We start from the raw sequence: 23,963 nt of genomic DNA, 5'->3' as shown, positions 1-23,963 counted from the left end.
TGGTGCACACAGTACCCAAAAGCCGGGTTACCGGCCGCTTGTGTCACACGCAGCTGTGTGCCTGATGGGAGCCCCAGCGTGCAGAGCTCGCCGGCTGCAATGCAGGCTCTGTCCTTCTGGAAGCTGGGGAGAAAACACAGGGTAGCCGGGTCTCTGCTGGCTCTGATGCAGACTTCATTTCCTGATAAGTAAACCTGCTTGACGTTAGGATAAAGGTGATGGCTGTATTTATTATACCTATGTATTATGTTAACTTCTCTGACTTCTTTTAATATTGAAGAATGTTTTCCTCCTGACCTTTCCCTAGCATGTGAGTGTAGTAAGATACAAAAACGGCCAGAAGTCATTTTCTTTTAATAGTTTATCCTTGTTATATATATATAGGCAATATACCATGCTAGTTTGGGCCACAGAGCAAAGCAGAGATGAGGATCTGTATAAAACAAACACCTTTCTTCAGATGAGCACTAAAGCATATTCGGGGTGATTTTGAAGCTAGAATTACTTAAAGTGGGCAAAAATTCTGCCTGACCTGCAGGATATTCTTCTCCTGAGAATACCATCTGTCATTATTTTTGCAAAGAGGTACGCATCAGGAATTAATACAGTAATCACAAAATGGATTTTAAAACTTGGATTCAGTACATAATTTTACAATGCAGGCAAGAGAATTTTCAGCTGAATCATTGAAAGAATCCATTTTGTAATTTTCTCAGTTGGCAAACAGTCTGGCATTACAAAACACGCTGAGCCCCATGCTGCAGTACCACTATGTCAGAAGCGCTGCAGGAGCAGTTTTGTCTGCTCCTGTCTGCCATGAAGAAACCAGCCATGTATAGTCGTGCAATTTACTTAATGTATGTGTTTAGCTGTAATTTGGAGCTGAGAAAGAAACCCCGTTCTGAAAATGCGCGCTGGTCCTGAGAGCCCTTCGTGCTGCGTGTGCGGCTGAGCAATGTCGGTAATGGAAGTGCCGGGGGGACCTTGGTGCTGCCGGGCACGGCCTGCTCCTGGGCTGTGGCAGGGCTCTGCGAGCTACAGCGTGCTTTCAGTGGTTGGTTTTCCTCATCCGTGTTTTTGTGTGTTTCCCCCCAAAAGCAGCATGTGGTAAGAAGGCTTTTGACTGTGTTCTGACCTCAGCTGGGGCGGTTGTGTGGGCAGGAAGGGTTGACTGGTTTGTCGCTGTTGGTGGTTGGTGAGTTGGATAAGTCGAGAAAAAAATCATCCCCTGCTAAAGAAATGCTTCCTAGACTGTTTTTATTGTGTTATTAATGACTGTTTCAGTGCAATGTTTGTGTTTAAAGTGGACAGATTGCTGCACTGTAGGAGCCGTATCACTCTGAGATTGCTGGAGGACCAGGAGCTGCTGGAGTGTGATGATTCAACTCGGGGGAAATGATGTGGCCCCAAAGAACATCTACCTCAAGTGTGATGTGGTTTTTTTGTTTTGCAGCTTTTAGCAGCTTTTGTGCACAGTGAAGTTACTGGATATAGCCACAGAGTTAAATTTACTGCACATTTTCCTCATTAAGCATGTTCTGATTGTGTTTCAGGGGAGATGTTGTTCATGTGCCTTCTTGCATTTGCCAAGAAAACCACTCTTTTATTTAAGGTTTTATTTCCAAGTAGGAGTCATATCTAGTGTCTATTAGCATCCTTGTGGGCTGCAATACGCAAGACTTCAGCCACAGGCTCGGCAGTTGTAGGAACCTGCGCTGCTACCACGCAGCACTTACTGCATGCAGAGAGACGTGCTGTCTCCAGCAAGTGCTGCCGTTGGGTTTAGTCTGGTTACAAACAAGATAAATGTTTTCAGCAGAGCTTGGCTGCATTCCCCTGGTTGGTGCGTTACAGCACAGGCAGAAATTGGGAGGACCTGCTTGACCCAAACTGGCCTGGAGCTGGAGAGGAGCCCTGGGGAGGACCGAGGTGACAGCACAAGCTCCGAAGGCTGCAGCCCTCCGGGAGCAGCCAGAACTGGGCTCAGTGGGGCAGGGGCGAGCGCTGCTGGGGGTCCCAGCCGGGCTCCTCCGTGGACCCCCGGCTCCTCCATGCACCTGCGCAGCAGAGCCGGGGCCCCACAGGAGATCAGGCTTGCCAGATCGGTCTGGCGGCACTCCCTGAGATGACAAGCTCTCCTGTCTTTGAGATCATAGGTTTCTCTGATGAAAGTAAATGGGTAGAAATAATGGGCTTAGGCTTTTGTAAGACACCGAACTCTGTATAACGTGATATCCTGACTGATTAATGAGATCTAAGCATAATCGATGGAGCGCACATTTAATGGATTAAGAAATCACTAACTGGCAGATCTCAAAGAATAGTCATTAGGGAGTAATCAGCAAGTGATGGTATTTTTAGAGCAAATGCACTGGCCTGGGTGCTTGGCCTGCTGCTCTTCAGTGCTCCCATGACTCATTTGGAAGTTCTTAAAAAAAAAAAAAAAGTTAAAAAAAAAAATCACTGTTAATAATCTTTGCTGATGACCAAAAAACTGGCTAACACTTAATAAGAGGAAGTGTTGTAGCATGCACAGAACGTCTTGAGAGTTTTTGTAACTTCTAAAACACAGCACTTTAAAACTCTGAAAGGTGGGTGGGCGTAGGCTATATCCCTTCTTCACAGAAGCGCAACTACATCCTGGAAAATACTTGGAGTGCTGTAGTGGGAAAAAGCCTGATGTGAGGTTTTGCCAGGGAAACCAACATGGCAAAGCCAGTGCCTCCTTGCGTGTGTGAAGCAAGGAGCTGGAGCGAAGATGATGGCTTTTCTCTTCTGTGTTGGTGAGACCATTCCTGGAATCTTGCACGGCATCTTCGTGAGCAGACTTTGGAAAGATGCTGGAAAATAGGACAAATTGCAGAGAACGGGAAGAAATCACACAGGAAGAGACTTAAAAAGCTCCGGCCAAATCTGTCCTACCAAAAAGTATCGAGAAGCAATTTGTTCACAGGACAGAAGAACAGCCATGGCGAGAGTGTGCAAAGTACAAAGGGAACTGTAATCTAGCAGGGGGAGGCAAAACAGAAATCTTTGGCTAGAAGTTAAACTAGACAAAATGAGGACAGAAGGTGCATCTTAAACACATCTCGGTTTGTTGAGACCTTTCTCAAGAGAAGCAGCGGGTTCTCCGTTTCTCACATCATTTTAGAAGAGGACGCCCTATCCGTGCCTCGGTCACAAGCAATTAGGCTTAACGTGGAGCCTGGCTGAAACGCATGGCGTCAGCCCAGAGGCGATGCCACACAGAGGGGCGAGAGGGGATCTGACGGGGGAATGAGCCAAGCGCTGCTGCAGCTCTGCCAGCACGCACAGCCCATGGGTCCTGGTGCAGCTGGAGGTGAAGCCCCGAGGGAGCCGGGTGGTGGCGTCCCGCGGGAGCGTGCTGTCCCATGGCACCGCCCGCGCTGGAGGAGCCATCAGCATCCCAGTTGCTTGCGAAATTAAAATACAGGTTGTTAGTCAGAGAGGGAGGAGAAGGAGCATTTTTCGTATTCAGGCTGACTTCAAGACTGTGGGAGGCTGAGGGGGCCGGGCTCATGTACACCGTAATTGGCCAGCGGGGCAAAGAGCAGGGCGTGCTGTCGCCTCTCTAAAGGCTGCCTTTCGGATGCGTTACAGGCACACGGTATGCATGTTGTAAAAGAAATCTCATCAAATGCAGAATGGTTTTGTAATAAGTTTTTCAAATTGGTTGCTGCTACAGTGTAACCTTTAGACTACTGGTATTTAACCTTGTATATCACTTGTAGCTTTTGAATGAATTTAGCTTAATAAAGGTACCTTATTAAATTACTAGGCTTTTTTTTTTTTTTTTTAAGCCACTAGAAATAGGCATACTAGGAAATAGCTTGAGGTTGTTAGATCTAATTGTCTGCCAGTGGAGTATATTGTGGCTTAGATGTGTAGATGCAAGCATTTATTTTTATGTAGTAATCCAGCAATATGATATTATGAAGTTCCAAGTTGAGTATTTCAGGCTGTTGGAATGCACTTGGTAGTAAAAATTCTTCTGCTGCTTGCCTTATGCCCTAGACTGCCATCTGAGATGGTGATAGTCCCAGATTATACTACCACAGATGTCACTACTGGAACGTGGCCTTTTTAATTAAGTGGTTAATAGGTGGCAAACTGCTAGTACAGGCCTTGAAAACCATCACAAGCTTGCTGGTGTCAGTTACTAAATGTCACAATTGCAGGTAGGAGCTGAGCTCAGGATCCCACAGTGCCTGGCATTTTACAAAGCTTTACCTAACAGAGTGTATAATCTGAAGAAAATAGATACTGACTTTGTCTGAGATGGGATGCTTAGCAGTAGGATTAAAGATTGTCTAAATGTGTGTCCTCAAAAAAAAACAAAAAAAACCAAACACATCCCCTCCCCCAAATTCTTGGTCAAAGCAAGTGAAATTTTCATTGTATACTACAAGCCTAATTAAAATGTCAGTTCTCCTGAGTGCCAAGCCATCCTTCTGAATCCTTCAGAATTTTGAAGCACTTCCTATTTCCATAAGTGCCTTCAGTAATTACTCGCATGCTGGTGAGTCCTGCTTAGAAGAGACATTCACTGTGATAACTCTATTGGGAGTGTTCTTGTCTTCACGAGTACATGTATGTGTGCTAATCAAGTTCGGATTTATATTGTATGTGACACCTCTACAGTGTGCAAATCAAAATGGTATAGATTCACTTTCCTTCTTACATTTGATTAATGGAGACTATGGAGCTAGAACGCTGAAGTGGAGGGGGGCAGTTTATGTCGTTTCGGGAGAGCTTACTTAGCTTGCGGTTTATTCTCAGTACAACAAGCCTTCGGTGTATTCGTGTTGCTTTCCATAAGTAATTGACAGCTGGTAAACATCTCGTTAGAAATACTAAAATTTGTCTCATAAAAACAGGATTGGAGCAACAGAAGAGGCAAGCTGCAGAAGATCTCACCCATGGCTTTCCCAGCCCAGGCATGCCATTCAGGGTAGCCCTTGTGTTCCCCTGTAAATAGGGCTGGAAAGGTTTTCCAGTCTTTCCACAACACACAGTGTAATAGCCTCGATGTTTCTGGCGTGGGCCCTTAGGTACCGTCACAAAGCAAATAGTAAATAGCAAGCAGATGGCTGAGGTGGGGTGATTGTGAACGAGAGGGGTAAGCGTGAGCACAGCACGTAAGATGTTGCTTGTGACATACTTGCTGCATAATACTATTTAACCGGTCGTCCTGTGTTTATGCATTGTGTAAGTACTCGTGTTGCAGACCAAACTCAGTGTGGTATTTCAGCACTGTTCTTTGTCTTCCTGTGCTTTTTTTGTGTGTATCTGTGCCACAGCCCCCGCAGGACTGGGTTGTGCATCTGGGGCTTGGACCTTGCAGTGGGGAGCACCTGCCCCTCGCTGCCACAGCGCAGCCCAGGTGCCCTCTGTCGAGGTTCAGCTGCAGGGCACACGTCGAGGTTGTGTCTGCCCTCCTAGGGACGGTCTTTGCTCACGCCTAGACCATGCTGGTTGCTTCCACGCGTCTTTTCTGCACGTTCGAAGCGCTGAGCAACGTCACTATTTGGGGGTCAGCTCCTGTTCTCAGGCACACTGCATTCCTGTGTTTCCAGAGGAATTAGGGCTTTGCACCTCAGGCGTGTAACACACTTCCAGAACGTCGTAATCCGTGTGCTGCTGCTGCGCTTTCCAGCCTGCGGATACGCCTTAGTTTCATAGCTGCAGGAAGCATCTGTAATGGGGATTAGTTTATAAAATGTTTGTGGTATAGTCATCTCAGGAGAGGATTTACTAGTGTAGCTTATTCCATTACTGAAAATTATGAGAGTTTAAATTGGTTAAATCCTGACATGGATTTTTTTTTCTAATCTCTATTATTCCACAGGAAGCATGTTAATGAGTTAAACACAGTTAATAAAATGCAGCAAGCCGATATTTTTGGTAGCAGTTACTCTCAAAGGATCTAGAAACATTTAAATTGTTTCAACCTTTATGCATACTGATTTTTTGCCTTCCTTTATTTCTTACAGTTGAGTAAATTCCTGAAAAATATATACGGCCTAATGGCATTTGTAGTATTGAATTGATTTTTTGCATTGATAACATTTTAGCTACAGCTTAGATTGCGTTTTTAATCTTTGTTTCAGTTATAGGAGGTAATGAATTTTTTAATCATGGACTCCAGTGTGTTTTGTGTGTGTGTGTTTTTTTTTTTCTCCTGCAGGGTCTTACTAAAGTGGTTTGAAGCTGGATCCCTAACTATAAATGCTTTAATTCTCTGTGTTTATTTTAGGATTTAGAAGAGCTTCATTTGGACTAACTAAAATCTTCCATTGTTTAAACAAAAGCATCACTGGCTGTGATTTCTTTTTGTGTTTCTAACAAACATCTCTTGTAAAGCCAAACGTATTAAAATGCGTGGACACAAAGTGTTGTCATACAGTAATATATGATACATGATAAAACGTATCAATTCTGAGCACCACAAATATCTCCGGTTTCACCTCAGCATGAAGGCAAATGAGTTCCTTTTAGCTTGAGTGAGTTCAGAGATAAACTCTGGTGCAGCAAAAAGCATTTCCCGGGAAACGGTGGTGCTTCAGTCGGAGTGCAGATCTCCGATCTGCCTCGCGTTTCCCCAGTGCTAATCACTTCAGCTTGAAGCAAATACCAAGTTCACTTACTGATTAGACAAATGGCATAGAGGGGGCCGAGAGGAAAGCAGTGATGATGACTGTCTTTTGGTGTTCAGTGCGTAGAAATCTGATTCTGTTTGACAAGAAAATTTATGAAATGATGTTTTTGTCATGCAGATAAGCCTCAAGTGCGGGTTTCTCAGAATTACCCAGTGCAAGGCCTCACGAGAGAAGGGGAGCCACTCGAACTGACGTGTGCAGCTTTTGGAAAACCACAGTAAGTTGGGAACTACCGGAGGATGGACCAGGCTATCTGGCAGTGACGGGGCCATGCTACAGGGCCATGCAAAAATGCATGCAGGCATTTTGGCCTCTTTAGCTATTGCAGAACTTAGTGTGCCATTTTCTGCTGCAAAGGCGATGCAAGAGTATGAAAAAGAAAGTATGGAGATATCCTTTCTGCACCTGAGCATATGCTGCCAAATTAAGGTATCTGTTTTGATTTGCATTTATTCTTATATAAAAAAAATGGTTGAGGATTTTTTATTGTAAGAGCTCCCAGGAGCGGAGCAAGCCCTCTGATGCAGAATGAACAGGTGGTAGCGTGGGTGCCACACAGCCATGCATCTCCTCCCCAGGGAAGTCTCTTCCCCACTTAGGTGTCAATTGATTTCAATTAATCTGCAAAAGCAAGGTCAGTGGCCTGCATATCGAATCCTAGTAAGGTGCAGGTATGCAGAAGAGTGAATGGCCCAAAGAATTGAGCACTTTTAAAAGTGGAATGGATCTGTAAGGTAAGGCAGTCTGTCTTTCTGCTTATATTGATTATATGATGATTCTCCTCCGTATTTGGTGGCCTATGTTTTTTATATGAAATGCAAGTTGTATTCTTTCTCCTCTTCATACCACGCCCTTGAGGCTTTCTTACATTGCTTAAGAAATTTATGCATCAGGAAATTCCTGACAAGGGAGGGTAGATTTTCTTCCACACTTCCATTGTTGTTCTAATTTAAGTTTTGTTGACTTTTTTTTTTAATACTTCCTCTCCCACTTGGCTTTATGGTTGTCAAGTATTTACTATCCTTTTTTATTTTGATCATGTTCATGAGATTTCTGCAAACATTCCCGAAGTCTGTCAGCGTCTCCTTGGTAGTGTGCCCAGAACTGAAGAGTTACTGCAGGTGTAGTCGAACTTGAAGTCATCCAGTTTGACAGTTCTGTTTCTGTGGGCAGGGACAGGAAGGGTCTATGCAGCTCAGAGGTGAGAAGGCTTGTGATACTGTCATCTTCCACGGTAGTGTCCTACCTCACCTAGATTGTTTTGTTTATTTCCACTTCTCAGTTTCTTCTGTTCAGCATGTGGCTGTTTCCTTCCCTGTACATTAGAGACTGAATAATCCCATTTGAATATCTACTCCCTCTTCAGAATCTGTCAAAGCCCCTTTGCATTTCTCCTCTCATGGGTAACTGCAGTTCCTCCCATTTGCTATCATGTGGGAATTTAATGAATAGGCCTCTTTACCTTTTTTTTTTCCAGGCTATGAATAAGACATACACATGTTAACTAAGACAGACACATCTCCCAGGCTGTATGCCACTTAATGTTACGGTGATGCTAGTAATGTGCTAGGAATTTCCTTATGTAGGTCATTTCACCTGTCTCTCTCAAGGCATAAGAAAATGTACAGTAAGATGTTTCTGTTTAGGTTTTTTTTATTATTTTGTTTTGGGGAAAAAAAAAAAGATTAACAAATTTCATAAAATCCTTTGCAGAGGTTTAGGATGAACAGGAATGTTTCTTCAGTTAAAATCAATTCTCTGCAATATTTTGCAACATAAACATTGGGTTGGGGGAAGTTCAGAGATAAACAAAACACGAGAAAGTAGAATTTTCTGTTTTGGTATTAATATAGGTATTAAGTTTTCAATGTCCAAGGTTAGACAGTTAAAGAAAACAACAAGATCCTGTGACAGAAGTGGGAATATGCTGAAATCATAAAACCATCACTTTTAGGATATTCACATCTTTGAAAACAGGCTGCTGTGTAGCGCATGCAGCATGTGAAACCTTGGGACACCAAAATCACTAACAGCTTTTGAAAGCTGTAGCCAGGAGCATCAAAACCTTTCCACCAATGTTGAGGTAAAACTGCAACTGCGGTTCTGCTCTCTGGAGAGCTGCTGTTGGACGGGCAGAGGCTCGCACGTTAGCGGCGTGTTCTGCAGCCTCGCCAGGCAGTAAGTGCCGTGGGTGGGAAAGCAAGGGAGAGCACACCAAGCCGTTGTCCGAAACCAGATGTTGACTTTGTAGCAGGCAACTGATAACCAAATGATTTTATTCAGTATTTTGTCCATTCCAGTTGTGGGGCTGGGATGTTGAGACTTTAGGAGCTTTTATTTCATTACAGTAGTCTCCCATATGGACACTGTAAAAAGCCCAAGCTATTTTGATACCTTTAACGGTGCGAGCTCCCAGCAGAATATGACTTGCAAACTTCATCTTTGGAACTAGGCAGTCGGACAAATGAAATGTTTTACTCTATAGACCTCCCCTTTTTAAGAACTTAGTGTTCAGTTGTCCTGAAAGCTGCTATATATTTCTTGCCGGCGAAGGCTGGCTTATAGGAGTAGCTGATCTGTCCTTACTTGCTATTTAAAAGTTTTCGTAGTAATAATAATTTATTTATTCTTAAAAAGAATTCCCCAGGCCCCGAAGCACTTTTTTTCTTTACTGGCTCTAACAGACACGCTAATTTCATTCCCTAAATTATGCAAACATGATACTCATTTTGGTTCCATTAGTAAAAGGATGCAGGAAACAGGCTGCCAATTGGAGAAGCATAGTCGGGGAGAGAAGAAAGGTGTTCCTGTTTGCTAGCGGCTAAAATTCTGTCACTAAGCAGTAGAGCCAAAATTGAAGTAAATAGGTCTGTCACGTCTCTTTGTGAAATGGTTCAAACTTCATGAAAATGTACTTGTTCTGTCACATGTCCAGATCTGCACTCAGAGCACCCTGTGGATGCACATTGTAGTCCATAGATCTCAAAGATTTCAGGTTTACTGAATAAGTGAATGATTAACCACTAATGAACTTTCTTCCTGCTTGCATTAGTGTCTTCAGAAAATTTAAGGTCTGGATACAGTTTCCTGTTGGGTTAAAATAAATTTAAATTGAGGAAGCCTGACAGCATCTGGGCTTGAGTAGTGCAAAAGCATGTGTTTGTTTCTTTGCAGTTTTTCTTGGTTTGGGCTTTCTGTCTGTGGATGAACTATTGAAGATGCCATCTTTACCATAGGAAAATAGTAATGTGACTGTTTCTTTTTCTCCCTCCTCTGTAGGCCTACGGACATGAGGTGGTTAAGAGTAGATGATGAGATGCCTCAACACGTTGTAGTGTCTGGTTCAAACCTTCTCATTAGTAACCTAAACAAAACAGATAATGGTACATACCGCTGTGAGGCTTCAAACGCGGTGGGGAAATCACATGCGGATTACATGCTGTTTGTATACGGTACGTGAGAAAAACCACCGTTCTTCTAGACTCATTTACACATAATTGCAACATACCTCTCTCTGAAAGCTTTTGAAGTTAACGTTTTGCTTTCTGCAAGAATTACAGATAGCTCCCAACACATCTACGTTGTACTGGGCTGGGGTAGGGGCTGGAAAAGCATTTCTTTTGCTTCTGTAACTCTTGGTGTCGTACATCAGGTGCAGAGCCATTAAGTTTCTTTCTCTGGAGCCGCTTTTGTGGACTTGCCATGACACTTGTGTATTGTCAGATGAGGCCTGAGAAAAGGCCAGAACGGAGGCATGGGGAGAACTGTGAAGTTCTCTAGCCTGATGGTTCTCACAGGACTTCTCCAATATATTTTCCTTTTTCTAATGACTTTTTCAGTGTCTTCAGCAGTGGTACAGGGTTGGGTTTTTTTTGGCCCTGGTCTTTTATTAGAAAATTAAATGACTGAAGAATCAGCCAGCATCCCTGGATAATTGCAACCCAGTAAATAAACTGGAGGAATGAGATGTCTTAAGCCTATATGTGGCTGCTGAGCAGACACTAAGACATGTCTCAGCATCTTTTTAAAGTGCTATTAAGTACCTACTTTAATACTTCGGTTCCTCTGTATTATTTTGCCATTGCTCTAAACCTTGTTGTTCTCTCGTCATGAGGTGTTGCACATAATGAAGATTCAGCAGGCACTTGAGGGGTGATCCCCCACTCTAATTGTGAACAAGTCCCCTGGGCTGCATATTTAAACTTTATCTCTTAGAGTGTTCATTGCGTGGCATTGCTAAGCTTGTGGTGGGTGTTGCCTGTTATTTGGATAGGACATTGACGTGCTCTGGTTTGAAGTTCATTCCATGCAAGAGCTGCTTGAAGCTCTTCAGGCCAAATTCTCTTGTGTTTGCTCTGATCCCAGTAAATAGTTGGGAACATAACATCGCCTATCCAGTGCCGGTGGTATGTCACCGGTTTTTGGCCCAGTCTTAGAAACTTGCCCAGAGACTGTAGCTAATAACAAACCTTACAGCTCTGAGCTGAAATCGGACTCCTGTACTGTAATATACAGGTAGTTCTCTAGTGCCTGTAGCTCCAAAGGACTCCAGTTTACAAAATGAAGTCAGATATGAATTTATGATGGAATAAGTCACTCTTGGTTTAAAAATGGCTGTTCACATCACTGTTTGAAGAAACAGCAGAAGTTGTGGGAAGTATTAAGCTGAAATAGGACACAAGCAGCAACCCATGAGAAGTATGGAAAGCTACTGCAGTAAAGCAGTTATAGAAGAGGTTGTTTAATTCCTTGCATAGTTTAATGTACCTATTTTGGCCCAAGTGAGTGCTAGAATAACTCTCACCAATGTTAATGACCTGGTTAGTGCCCAGGTTCTGTAAGGCTCAGGACGAACCATTACAGAGGATCGAGCTGAAATGTGTGTCCCTGCAGACACACCAGGGATTTGGTGGGCTCTGGAGATGGAGCACCATTCATTCTCACCTGTAAATGTGGTCTCAGTAAGCCATTTAGACCTCATATTAACTCTCACGATCATTAATTATTCCACGTTTTTGATGGGGGCAAGAACCAGATTACACAGGAATTCATCAGAGCTTTCATCCCTCATGATTCAATTCCCAGGACCAGATGATGTTATTGCAAAGGTTATGCAGCTTCCCAGGGGATGTTAACCTGTGGACTCTAGTTCAGGTATCCAGCAGATATTTTGGCATGTAGAAAGGCTTTTCATGGTCTGTCCGGAGCTCTCTGTTAAGTAATTGTTTTATATCCCATCACATTCTGTTCCTGGATGTCTGGGAGTGTCCTGCTATGATTCGGCACTCTGGACAACATAAAGAATTCCTTTAGACCTGAATCAAGAAGGGAGACCTCCAGAGCTGCTGATGTAGTGGAAGTGGTTAGGCTGTGGTCATCGTCTGAAGCCCTTTGGCATAGAATCTAACTCTGAGTTGTCACCAAAGGAAACCAGTGCTACTGTGTTGAGTGTGAAAAGGAGCTGCTGGTCTCACTCCACGTGTCAACAGAAAGCACACACTTCTCCAGCCTTTGCTGCATTTGGCATCCTTCCCCACTAGAATATAAGGAATAATATATGTGCCTATGCAATCTGTATCCCTGCAAAAACGCCTCTGTAGGTGTAGTGTGAAAGCTAGCGGGAGGATGTGCTCGCTGCTTGCCCCCTGCCCCAGCCGTGGGCAGGACTCGCCTGTCACCATGGTGCTCCCTGCCCGAATCCAGCCCCCCTGGGAGCTGGGGGACGTGCACATGGGGCCGTCCCCACCAGAGGCGTGCGGTGGAGTAGCGATGGCTGCAGCACAGCGTTGGGCTGGCACACCTTCACAAGAGGTAGGGGTGGCTTAGTCTCCATACAAAACGAATGCACCTACAGTTAAATGGCATTAAGTGCAAATGATTGCCAGCAGCCAGGGCTTGCAAAATAACCGCTGCTGATCTGTGCTTAACACACCTTTCTCTGTTGCACACATGGTGTAAGGATGTCTAATCACATTGACGCAGACTGAAAATATGCTTGTTTTTAAAATTCTTTTCACGCTTTTCCTCACTGTGGGAGTGGGCAGACACATTTTTCTAGAAACTTCTGGCACAATTAGCAAACATTCATTTTTTTGCATTTATCAAGGAAGAGTCTGCTGCACAGCACCATTCCCAGTGCAGTTTGTGAAATGAGCTGGGATTATCTGCCTCTGCTCGCGCAATGAAAGGGCAGGGACTTTATTCCTGTACTTCAGTTGTTCCATCTCTACTACTGTGGAGAAGTGGCAGCATCTCATCAGCATGGCCTTGGGCAAAGAGCAAGAAGGAAGTTCTAGGAGCAGGACAAAATGGCACTCAGCATAAATGACCACTTTATTTTATCTGTCTCCACAGTGAAGCGAACTCCAAGGTAATGTTTCTCAACTTTCTGGAAGTTGTACGGAATACAATAAAGGTGCAGCATATAATTAAAGTTCAGATGTATTAATTAGGGAATCTGAGAGCTCACTTGGAGATAAAAGAGTAGCAGATGTGTTAGTGATGAAAAGTTGACATGCTATAGAGAAAACCTAAAATCAAAAGCCTCTGAAATGTTTCATGCTCTATTATTGCAGGATGAATCTGTAGTTCAAAGTCTTCCCGACTACTTAGCACATTCAGTTTGATCATCTGGGCATTGATACATATTTTTTCTTTTACATCTTCTCATATCTACCTTCTCCTGCCCAATAGTTTTGATGAGGATGTGCCCCTGTACATAATATAAATACTGGGAAGAGTGGCAGTGTTTGATTCTTAGCAGGTCAAGTGTCTCTGAGAAATGGTTATTAGTTACAAAGAGAAACATCTCAGTATCGGTGTTTCTCATTAATGATGCACTATGAGCAAAACCAAGAATGTTGAAATAAAATTGTCAGAAAAATATCGGCTTTTTTATAAAAAGATTTGGTGATTTTTTTTTTGTACCTTGAAATTGATATTTAGTAATGATGTTCTCATTTCTTTGTATTTATTACTATCTTTGAAGTAGTTTTTAACATCCTGCTGACGTGTATTCATAGAGGAAGAATAGTGAAGTTAACAGCCCTGGAAAAAAAGTGAGATATATTCATGTGCTGTTGATATTTAGTCTGTTAAGCACAGCAGGGCCCCTCACACAAACCTCCCACCTGGATTTTCAAATGTATATGTAGACAAACAACAAAGCACCATTGTGTCTTTCTTTGTACATGTAAACTGTTCTTTTTGTTGTGGAAAGTGTGCAGTTTATTTTTCTTACAGCTCTCCCATTCCATTTCTCTCTCTCTCATTGACTAATTTATGCTGGGTTTTGTTTATTTTTATTTTGTTTAGCATTGTAGAAGGCAAAAGGGGGGGAGAGTTTCTGGGCCAGATTCTCCAGCTAGAGTATGTCTCTGCATAGCTCCCCGATGCGGATTGAGCTAGAAACGATGTTCAGCTGCTGAGGATCTGGCCCTTTGTCTTTAAAGCCAGCTGGAAAGTCACCACCTGGTTTTAGAGGAGGAAGGGCACCCAACAGCCACGCTGCTTCTTAGCGTCCTTGTTTTTCTCTGATCATTATTGATCACTGTTGTGTTCTGCTTGTTTTTTCTTAATTTGCTTTTTTATTATTTTCCTTTTTATATTTTATCCAGATCCCCCCACAACTATCCCTCCTCCCACAACAACCACCACCACTACCACCACCATCCCTACCACCATCACAGGTATGGTACCTTCATAACCATTGGAAATGTCCTGAATGTTTATTGTCTTTTATGTATTTAAGCAGAGCTTGAAGCCTGGGGAAAAACAACAAACAAATCATTTGATTTTTTTTCTCAAATACACCCACTGTGCGAGTCCTAATCTGGCAGTTCAATGAGTTGGATAGTCCTTACTGCAGGTGATTCTGAAACATGGAAATTGCCATGTCAGAAAAAGCTATTAATTCAGTTACTGGTGGCAAAAACTGGGTACTTTCAAATGAAGGATATAAATAGCCTTAGAACTCAGTTAACACGGGGAGTTGCTTCACCCTGAACCCCATCAGTACCAATTTCTGAGCAATTTGTACTTGGAAGCATAAAGTTTGGTCTTTAGTGGTTTAATTCACCTAATGTAGAGATGCTTTTTCTCATGCATAGGTGTTTTGTATTTCTGTAATAAGCTGTCTACCTCAGTCTCACAGACAAATGAATTCCACCAGTTATTTTTTTTTATTGAGTCAAAAAGTATCTGTAGGGACCTTTTTGAAGAGCTGGCTTTTAGAATTTAGCTTTATGCCTATCTGGTAAGAAAAGACGAACAGAAGCAACCAGGTGATCATGAGACACCTCTGTTTTACACACATGCATCATATTTCCTCACTAGACCCAACTTTCTCCTCTCATAAGAAAGCCCTTTCTAATTTCTCTGTATTCATTTGCATTGTCATTTTTCTGATGTTTTCTTTTTCAACTGCTGCTTTTGCCTTTTTTTTTCTTTTCTATTTTTTTTTTCTTGAGGTAGAAGTGACAAACTGCAGGTGAGAATGGACCATTGAATAGCTAATGGTATAATGTTTATTGTTGCTCTAAACCATCCACTTTGTAAATACCGTCACATTTTATTTGCTTTTATGATTTTGCTCAGCTGATTCTAACTGTCCTGTTCAGGGCATTTTGTGGCTTTTTCCTTCTGAGGTTTTTTGCAACCAAATCAGACTCCACTAGCATGGACAAGCAATTGAAGTCTTCCTTCCAAAGTGCCTTAATATGCACTTTCTGTGCGCTGTCTTCCATATACCATTGTGTTGTCTGGACTTTGCCATTTTCTGTCTTCCTCTTTCCAGGTGGCTATTAATAATATTGAACTCCAGGCACCCAGGTTCGGATGCTTGAGGCACTCTGCAGTGAACACTTCCCCATTTTGCGATTTAGTCACTTTATTTCAGTTCCGCTTTTAATCTCTTAACCGATTTTCATTTCAGAATAGTTCTCAAACGTTATTATTTCAGTGTCTCTTTAAGAGCCTTTTGCAGAGAAACTTGGTCCAGTGTCTGTCAGTGTAAAGAAACATGCATACAGTTCTCTTTTGTTTTACAGTAATTTGTTAATGCTTTCAGTGAATTATAGAAGGCTAAAAGGAAGAACTTGTCTTGATGCTTGATTGACCCCATCATGTTTATGTCAGTGCCTGCTAACATTAACAATTGTCCTTTTCCCTGGAACTGAGTTATTATCAGCCTGTCATTTCAGGGATCACCTGAGGACTTGCTGTAAAAGTGTGTGCCAACCTCACCTGCTATTTCAAACTCTGAAGTAGTAGTTGTTAATAATAAACAGCAGTATTATTGCTTGCTCTTCTGCTGCAATCATTGCAACTTGTTTGTGAATTTTAAGTATCCTCTAGGCTTCTAAGCTCTCCTCTGCAGTAGTTTTCTAACTTTTTTTTCTGTTAAAAACAAGAAGGGGAGGTGGATTCTCCTTGAAATCGAACAGGGCTGTCGTCTAGACTCCTGCCTGAGTTGGGTGAGAACGTAGGTACGTTCTTCCTGCTGTCACCGTGTGGCTCAGCCGTGGCACTGGGCACAGCGGGGTGGGTTTCTGCCTTGCTGACAAGTCAGTGGTGTCCTGCACTTCCCCAGGACCTGGCTCAGCACCCTCATGACTAAAGCCAGGTGCTTACCGAGACCCTATCCAAAGCTGTAAGAAACCATTTTTGAAGTCATCCCACGGAAGTTTGCTTTGAACATGGAGAATACAGGCTTTTCTAACCTATTCTTCTTCACCCAGACTTTTTCCTCAGTCCCCTGTGTACATCCATAACTGCAGTGCACCAGAGCACCACTGACTCTGCCTTAAAATGTGAGGAAACTCCATTTTCTCTTTAGTTTGAATAATTTCTTACACTTTCCTCTCGAGCCTGTTTCCCCTTATAATATTTCCCATCCAGCATTCAAACATTAGCCCTCGTAATATAAATTTAGTTCCTACTACTTCTTCAGACATACGAGGATCCCAGGATTTCCTTAGCCTTTGAGGGAGCTAGCAACACGATGTTCCCGGGTGCAGTAGGTGAGTTGTCACCATCTGGTCGCTGTCAGTGATCAAACGCCTGGGCGTGTGCATCCGTGAAGGTTAAATCCCTGCTCCTTACTCTTCCACTCTTGAGCTTAGCACTGTGGGTTCTTGTCCTGAGAAGACATTACTCCATGTTAATGATGGTCTTTCAGGAAGCGAGGGCTTTCTGACCTGATACTTCCCCAGCTATTCCTCCTGGGTAACTTTCCATCAGAGCAAACCGTTTCCCTGAACGCAGGCTCAGCACTACCCTTTTTGAGGTTGTTACGCTATAAGGAAGTATGACTAAATTGAAAAATGATTCAGTGCACACTACTAAGATTCATTGACCGCAGTTCTTTATTTCCTTTACGAGCAGAATTGTGGGTTGCTTTTTTGTCAGCCTAGCAGAAGTATTTTGGTTTCAGGTGCGTGTGACTGGCCTATGCTTTCCTCACATCTTTATTTGCAATGATGGAGAATCTACAAGCTTGCTGACCTCCTGTTGGCAAAACCTGGACAGGTTCAGTCACCTCCTTGATGAATTTCAGTATTGGTTTTGAACTACTGACAAGGCTATTACAAGAAATGTAATGAACATCTACAATTATTCATTGATACCAGCAGTTAGTGCTTGTGGTATGTAGGAAGAAGATTTGCTAACAAGAAGCTGATAAGAGAGATTTCTGTATTCTTTCCTGACACTGTTGCAATGCTGAACCTTCTTAAAATGTGCCCTCACGTGTTCTGCCCACAAGTTAATAGCATTTCTCACAAAGAAGAGTTAACATTTAGCCTCACTTCTTTGTGCATAAACGTGCATATGTATGTTTTCTGTACGTATTAACCAAGTGACGTGCCTGTACTCCAGCGAAGTGGATGATGCTGTGAAGAATTTTACCTTTTTAGTAGTCACCAAACCAGTATGCCAGGACAACTTTCTAAAATCCCCGTCTTTGGATGTTACTGCATCTTTGGCAGGCAGCTGTGGCTGTATTTATCTTACGCTGAAAGCTGCACTGGTGGGGTGTAATGTATGCTCCTCCTGCCCCGGATTAAAGGTCACACAGCCGGGCTCTTTGGTCAGAGCTCCTGCAGGCAGCAGGCAGCCCGCCGTGTGTGGCTGGGTGGCCAGGTCTGATGAACGGGTGGCAAAATTAACTCCTGCTTCCAGCCTGCACTGAACGTTAGTAGCTGCTGCTGGTCATGCGGGCTTCTACTGCCAGGCGGTACGAAGCCTGGAAATGTACTTCTCTCAATAGGTAGGAGATTTTGTAGATGAAAAAAATCAGGTCAAATTAACATAATCTTTAGAATTACATAGCATAGCAGTGTTGAAACACTTTTTAAAGCCTCAAGAGACAATTGATAACTTAATTCCTGTCATCACCAAACTGTTGAAATATTCTACTGTGGCGTAATGGCTTTGTTAGCAGATGGGAGCGTTTTTTGTTTCCGCCAGCAGGCAAGGTGCGAGTAATCTTCCAGCCAGGTTAAAAACATTTGCTTAGGATGAGGAGAGTTTTAAATCTATGTTCTTTCACCATTGTCTCCCCCACCCATCCACTCCCCATTTCTGGTATAATTCTGGCCTAGTTTGTGTCCCCTGAAGCCACAGACTAGTTTTGAAAAACAAATTTTTGATTTAATCAGGAAAAAAAAGGGGGAGGGGGGAGGAGGAATGGAGAGAAGAGACCTGCACTGAAACAAATTCTTATGTCCAAAGCTCGTGTTTTTAGATGCCCATAGAAAATTTTATTGGAATTATTCTTTTTGAGTTATTGGAGATAGCTTTAGCAGGGAAAAATGAAGCCAGAACAAGTTATCTAACAGAACAATCTCAAAGGGCTACATTTGCTACTCCACATGCATGGTAAGTTACTCATTTTGAGCAGCTTCCAACAACAGACATCTTTTGTACTTGCTTACATACAGTATTTCTATTCTAACTGTGTTCAGACATGACAGGGAAATGCAATTCTGCCTCAAAGAGTTTATCTCTGAGTGATGATAGACACTGTTCAGCAAATACAAGCCAGAGCAATAGGTGCAGCAAACAGGAGAGGGCAAGTAATGCAACGTGTAGGTATATGATGTAACGTGGTCATTATTCCCCAGCCTTGGGGGTGCAGTGAGCTCCGGGCTGTGCTCACAATCCCTCCCTAGCCCCCTGAAGTCACTGTGTAGAGCACAGGGTGCCTTTAGCAGCTGCTGTTGCTTGACAAATCAAAATGCTGTACCAGCGCTGCTGTAGACTTGACCTGCAAAGGCATGCTGAGCTGATAAAGTAGTATTGTGGCACGGAGGTTTGGGGGAAGATCACAGCTAAACTCTGAAAAGCTAACATACTTCTTTCTTCCAGGAGAAGGAAAAGCTGAACAGCGGTGAAGTTTCCAAAACAGCACGACCTTTAAAGCTTTTCCTCTGTCACTGTTGCTTTGCTTCAGTGTAGGTGCTTGAAAAGATTTCCTGCGTGACATTTTGATCTTTTTAGTATATCCTCCAACTGCATTGATATTCTGACCATCCTTTGGTGTTTCAGCTGTTATCACCGGCAAGCCCTTTTTTATCAGTTCAAATTGTCCTTGTGGCTTTGTTCATTAAGATGTACAATATGATACAGCAGAGCAAACGGCATAATTTGAATTACCCCCAGAGTTGTTACTTGAAATAGTGGTTTTGGACAGCTGTTGTTTCCTGGGAGATAAAGGTTCTTAATAATAACCAAGCCCTCATCTTTGGCATAAGGAAGAATGGAGTGTTTTAGCCTGCCATTTCAAACACTCTTTTGCTGCCTTCTGGACTTGCCTAGCACATACACTTCCACACCCCAGGATCTACAGAATTACCTGTACATCCAAATTTGCATTTGTCACACTTTCTCTAGATCTTGCAGGTGTCTTGGCAACCGTTCTAGTGGAGACCTGAGGGTGCAACATGCATGCACGTTACCAGTATTTCAAGCCTTGCATTGGGTGCTATTGATTCTGTGAAGCCCGGGCTGTCCATCTTGCAACAGTGCCAAGTTGGCAGATGTGACTATTGCATGTCTTTAGTGCAGTTTTAAACCCTATTTTAAAACCAAATATCCCTTAGAATATGCAGTAACAGGTGTGCATGTTCAGGGGGCTGAGGCATTGCAGGCAGTGGTTCTGGTTTAAAAATTCCCAAGAATGCTCGTGCCCCCTGATGAGATCCACTGAAAAGCACTGAGCTCGTGCTGTCAAAACACTACAAGTTCCTCCAGGATGGTGGGTTTTTTTTGTAAGCAGGCCCAAGCAAGTTCAGTTTCTCTCGAAGCTGTTCTAAAGTCAGCAAGCTCCACAACAGGAACTGTTAAGTGATGCTGAATCTGAATGTTGCATCTTAACAAGTCTCATGTATTGGCTGAGCTCTCCTTTTTGCCCATGGGGGCCATGCATTACCCTACTGGAAGTGAATGAGGGTGGAGATCCTTTGTGTCTACTTGACAAAGGCTGTGTAGATGCCAGTTCTGTATGGTCCATATAAAAAACACGTTTTCATACCATATTAGCTACCTAAGAAGTAATAATATATAGAAATCTTAAATTATTGAAAAAGAAATGGTGTGACATTTTCAGGTCATGAATTCACATGCCAGAAAACTTCTTTAAAATGAGGATAATGATTATTTTATCCTTAGCAGAAGTTTTTTTATTTTCTGATTACATCTGGTTGTGTGGAAAAACTACAGTTGTATGGGATTTATTCCAACACTAATCCAAAAAGGTAGTGGGTGGGAAGAATGCAATAAAAGCCATTCTTTGCTCAAATTACCTTGTAGCAGGTTTGTAGGAGGTGAAGAGGCAACGTGGGGATTACTGAAGTAGATGTGCACTAGCAGCATCGCAGGCTTTATATCTGATCAGGTATGGTTGCTTGTGTTTGTTTCTGGTGGTGGTGTTCACATAGAGTTTCATCGTAAATAGCAAGCGTGTCTGTTCCCCTGTCGGATTAAAAGGATGGTTGTGGTCGGCTCCAGCCTGACTGTGCGGGCCGCACACGTCCTCCTTGGGTGCTTTCGCCCCTGCCCTGTTCAGAGCGGTCGTGGTGCCGGCAGCCCCAGGGGGAGACTCGTGTGGGGCCAGGTGCCGCCTGCCTCCTGGGGCTGGCTGCATGGAGACTTGGTGTGGTGATTTGCTTCCCCAAATTATTTATTGCTTAGCTTTTGCTTTTAGCTGAAGCTTCTGCATGTCCCTGGTAAAATGTCAAGTTAATTTACAGATGATACTGCACTCTTCTGACATTTTCATCCGGTATGTGACCACATTAAAAGGAATAAAGGAAGAGAGAATAACTCACAGGCCTGTTAAAAATAAAATAAAATCCAGTCTTTTGGTACCTCTTACAGTCAGTAGCAGACACGGTACTGTCACGCCTGGTGTTACGAGTGATAATGCAGTGAAAGCGATGCAGAAACCATCCTTGTGTCCTGCCGAAAACTTGTATCTTCAGGAAAGCGAGGGCAGGAGGGAGCCATGCACAGGACACCCCATCCCCTGGGACACCTTGAGCTGAGCATGGGTGGAGTACAGACAGGGGCAATGTTTGCACAGGTTTCGTATGCCGCAGCGTGGTGGGCCAGCTTTTTGGACACAAGGTGCTGCCAGGCCAGTGCCAGCAGGGCGGCGTGGGTGAATGCCTGAGCCTGAATAAGTTGGTGTTGGCCGCTGGATGAAGTTGCAGCTGGGTCTGTAAAGGTCCTTTGCACTATATTCAGGAGGTCAGGATTTAAATAAAAAACAAAATTCTTTTAGAGCTTGCTGGAAAAACATAGGGAGGCATAGCCTGAGCTGCAGCACTGATTTAGGAATATTTTTGTTCTTGTCACACACAGCTTCCATACAGATTGTGATTATTTTTGTGAAACATCTGCTCTGCAAATCAAATTGTCTCTGGGGTGCATTGCAACATGCCCATATACAAAAGCTTTCAGCACAAGCTGGAATCGCTTTACAGAGGTCCGTCATATAGGATCATAATGCAGAGTACATTTTCATCCATCCTTCTGAGATATTTGGAGACAGGAAGGACTGCTGTGGTTTTTCACTTTGTGGGGATTTTTAAGCTCTTTTGCCCCTCAGACAACTGTGTCACAACGTAGCTGAAAGGTAACACGACTGTTAATGTCTAACAGGTGTTACAGGTCAGTGGAAATTAGGAGGATTTGCATAGGGGTTTTTTTTATTTGCCTTGAAGGTTTGAAATAAAGCAGAAATCTTCTGTTTATAGTACAGAACACTGATACCTAAGGTTGCTGTGAAAACAGTACTGTGAAGGGATCTGTGCTTGTCCTGGTAACTAAATCTGAAGTAGTCTAGAAAATCAGAAAGAATAAGAGCTCCATAAGTCAGTGGTCAAGTTACCAAGTAGATATTCATACTTTATTAATATCTATTGAAAGTGGGAAAAAAAAAAAGCTTTATATGAAATGTGTGTTTTGCTGTTATTTTGATTAGGTGCTGCTGTAATGCTCTTTGCAATAGCTGTGTGTTGTTAAGCTCCAATGTATCAGTGTATTTCTCTAAGGCTGTAGCACTGCAGTTCAATTGAAGAAAGAAAATAAGCATTCAAGTTTGTGCATTTAATTTAGCTACTAGGGTTTTAATTTTCTCCATCGTGCTCATTCTGTTCAAGGCTGTGGACTAATTACAGACTGGTTTAAAGGCCCAGTCTGTCACACTCAGCCAACAGTTTTAAGTTGGAGACAATCCATTTGAAAAAATTAGAAGGCATAACAGTGGAGCTTGTAACTCAATTAAATGTTGCCCAGATGCTTTTGTGCAGTAATTTCATAAATGCATGCAGATATGTGTGTGTGTGTGGCTGTGTAGCTACTTAACAAAGCGGTGAATGCGTAAAAGTTGGGTGTTGCCCGAGTTTTCTTGTTTGGCAGATGCCACCATCTGTATCACAGCACAGTGTATGTGACTCTCCTCGTTCAAGAGCTGGCCACAGTAAAGTCTGTTCTTACCAATGATACTAAAAAGAAATCATTATTAAGTGAAAAGTGGAGCTTTATGGAGGCCAGTAGTTCTATTTTGGCTCCCCTGTTTAATTATGAATCAGTCCTCTAGTGAACTTACATACAGGTAGATTTTGAAAGACCGTTACATTGGTTATACTTCTACATAGAGCAACTTTTGTTGAGTATTCCTGATTGAAATCAGGAAAAGAAGCCTTGTCTGTTTCATCTTCATCTTAAGGTCAAAAGTGCCACATGGAACTTCTTTGTTTCTCTGCTTTTCTTCATCCTCTCTGCTTGGCCACATCTTGTAAAACAGCCCTGGTTCAGCACCAACTCATTTGAAATGATATGCATCAGCTTTGTGCGACTGTGTGACTGCAGTTCACACCTGTCACTCACAACCAGAACGGTGCTTTTTGGTGATGGCAAAGTCTTTCACTGGCTTTGCTAAACCTGTGTTAAGTCAGAAGCATATCAAGTACTTCCTTGTCACTCCATACATGAGGAGAGGAGAGATGATTTTTCATCTAGGGTCTGGGGCAGAAGTCTGATCACCGGAGTTCTGTATGTCTGGTCTGGCATATAAAGATCCTTTTCTAAAAAAAAAAAAAAAAAAAAAAGGTTTAAAGTTAGCCAATCTGTCTTAAAATTCTGGGTTGTCTTAGCAGCAACATTGCAGGGCCTGGGATATTCCTTCTTACATAAGGCAGAACAGCGATGGAGCTTGGCGCATGCACAGTTCTACATATATTCATTAATTTCATACCAAAGCAATGATGGCAATTTTTCTCTCCTTTGTAATGCAACTGCTGTAGTAGTGTGTGTGTGTTGGAGTGTATCCTCTGCTTTATTTTAATGTGAGATTATTCCTCTTTGGAGCACTGTGTATTTACAATCGTTCTCAAAGAAGACTCTGGGATTGAACTGGACTTCCAGACAATTCATTCTAAACTTTAACTGGTCTGTGTTTCCTATTGCAATCATCCAAACCATTTGCTAATCATAACTTTGTCATTCCAGCTGCAGCCAACATGTTGTTTGACTTGGATATTTGTTCGCACTTACAACTGCTTGAGAACTTTATTTTTTGTAACCTGTTGGTCTCTGTCCCCAGATGGGGAAGCGAGATGCACTGTCCAGTTTGCACTGTTTCTTGACTAATATCTCTTCCAGCACGTGAATACGAGTTTGCTTTCAGCAGATTTTCTATTTAGTGTAAAAGCTGACATAACTTTTTTTTTATTTCAGGAAGACAGTAAATTGAGACTATTTATAGATGCCAAGATGCTA

The 23,963-nt window shown here is 42.8% G+C and overlaps 1 protein-coding gene across 12 annotated transcripts in view; it reads left to right on the top strand.

The window, feature by feature from the left end:
* CADM1 (cell adhesion molecule 1) overlaps positions 1-23,963 on the top strand; it is a 181,708-nt gene that overhangs the window by 134,890 nt on the left and 22,855 nt on the right. For 7 of the 12 annotated variants that reach the window (XM_066981388.1, XM_066981386.1, XM_066981381.1 and 4 more), the window contains exons 6-8: positions 6,798-6,897; positions 9,960-10,132; positions 14,297-14,368. In XM_066981388.1, coding sequence (XP_066837489.1) covers positions 6,798-6,897; positions 9,960-10,132; positions 14,297-14,368 — 345 coding nt within the window. The remainder of the gene's footprint in view (positions 1-6,797; positions 6,898-9,959; positions 10,133-14,296; positions 14,369-23,963) is intronic. The other 5 variants (XM_066981390.1, XM_066981389.1, XM_066981385.1 and 2 more) reach the window with 1 other exon arrangement.

Source organism: Anser cygnoides, chromosome 21, assembly GCF_040182565.1.
Source record: "Anser cygnoides isolate HZ-2024a breed goose chromosome 21, Taihu_goose_T2T_genome, whole genome shotgun sequence".
Taxonomy (NCBI): Eukaryota; Metazoa; Chordata; class Aves; order Anseriformes; family Anatidae; genus Anser; species Anser cygnoides.
Note: the sequence above shows the minus strand (reverse complement) of the source record. Positions and strands in the feature narration are given on the sequence as shown.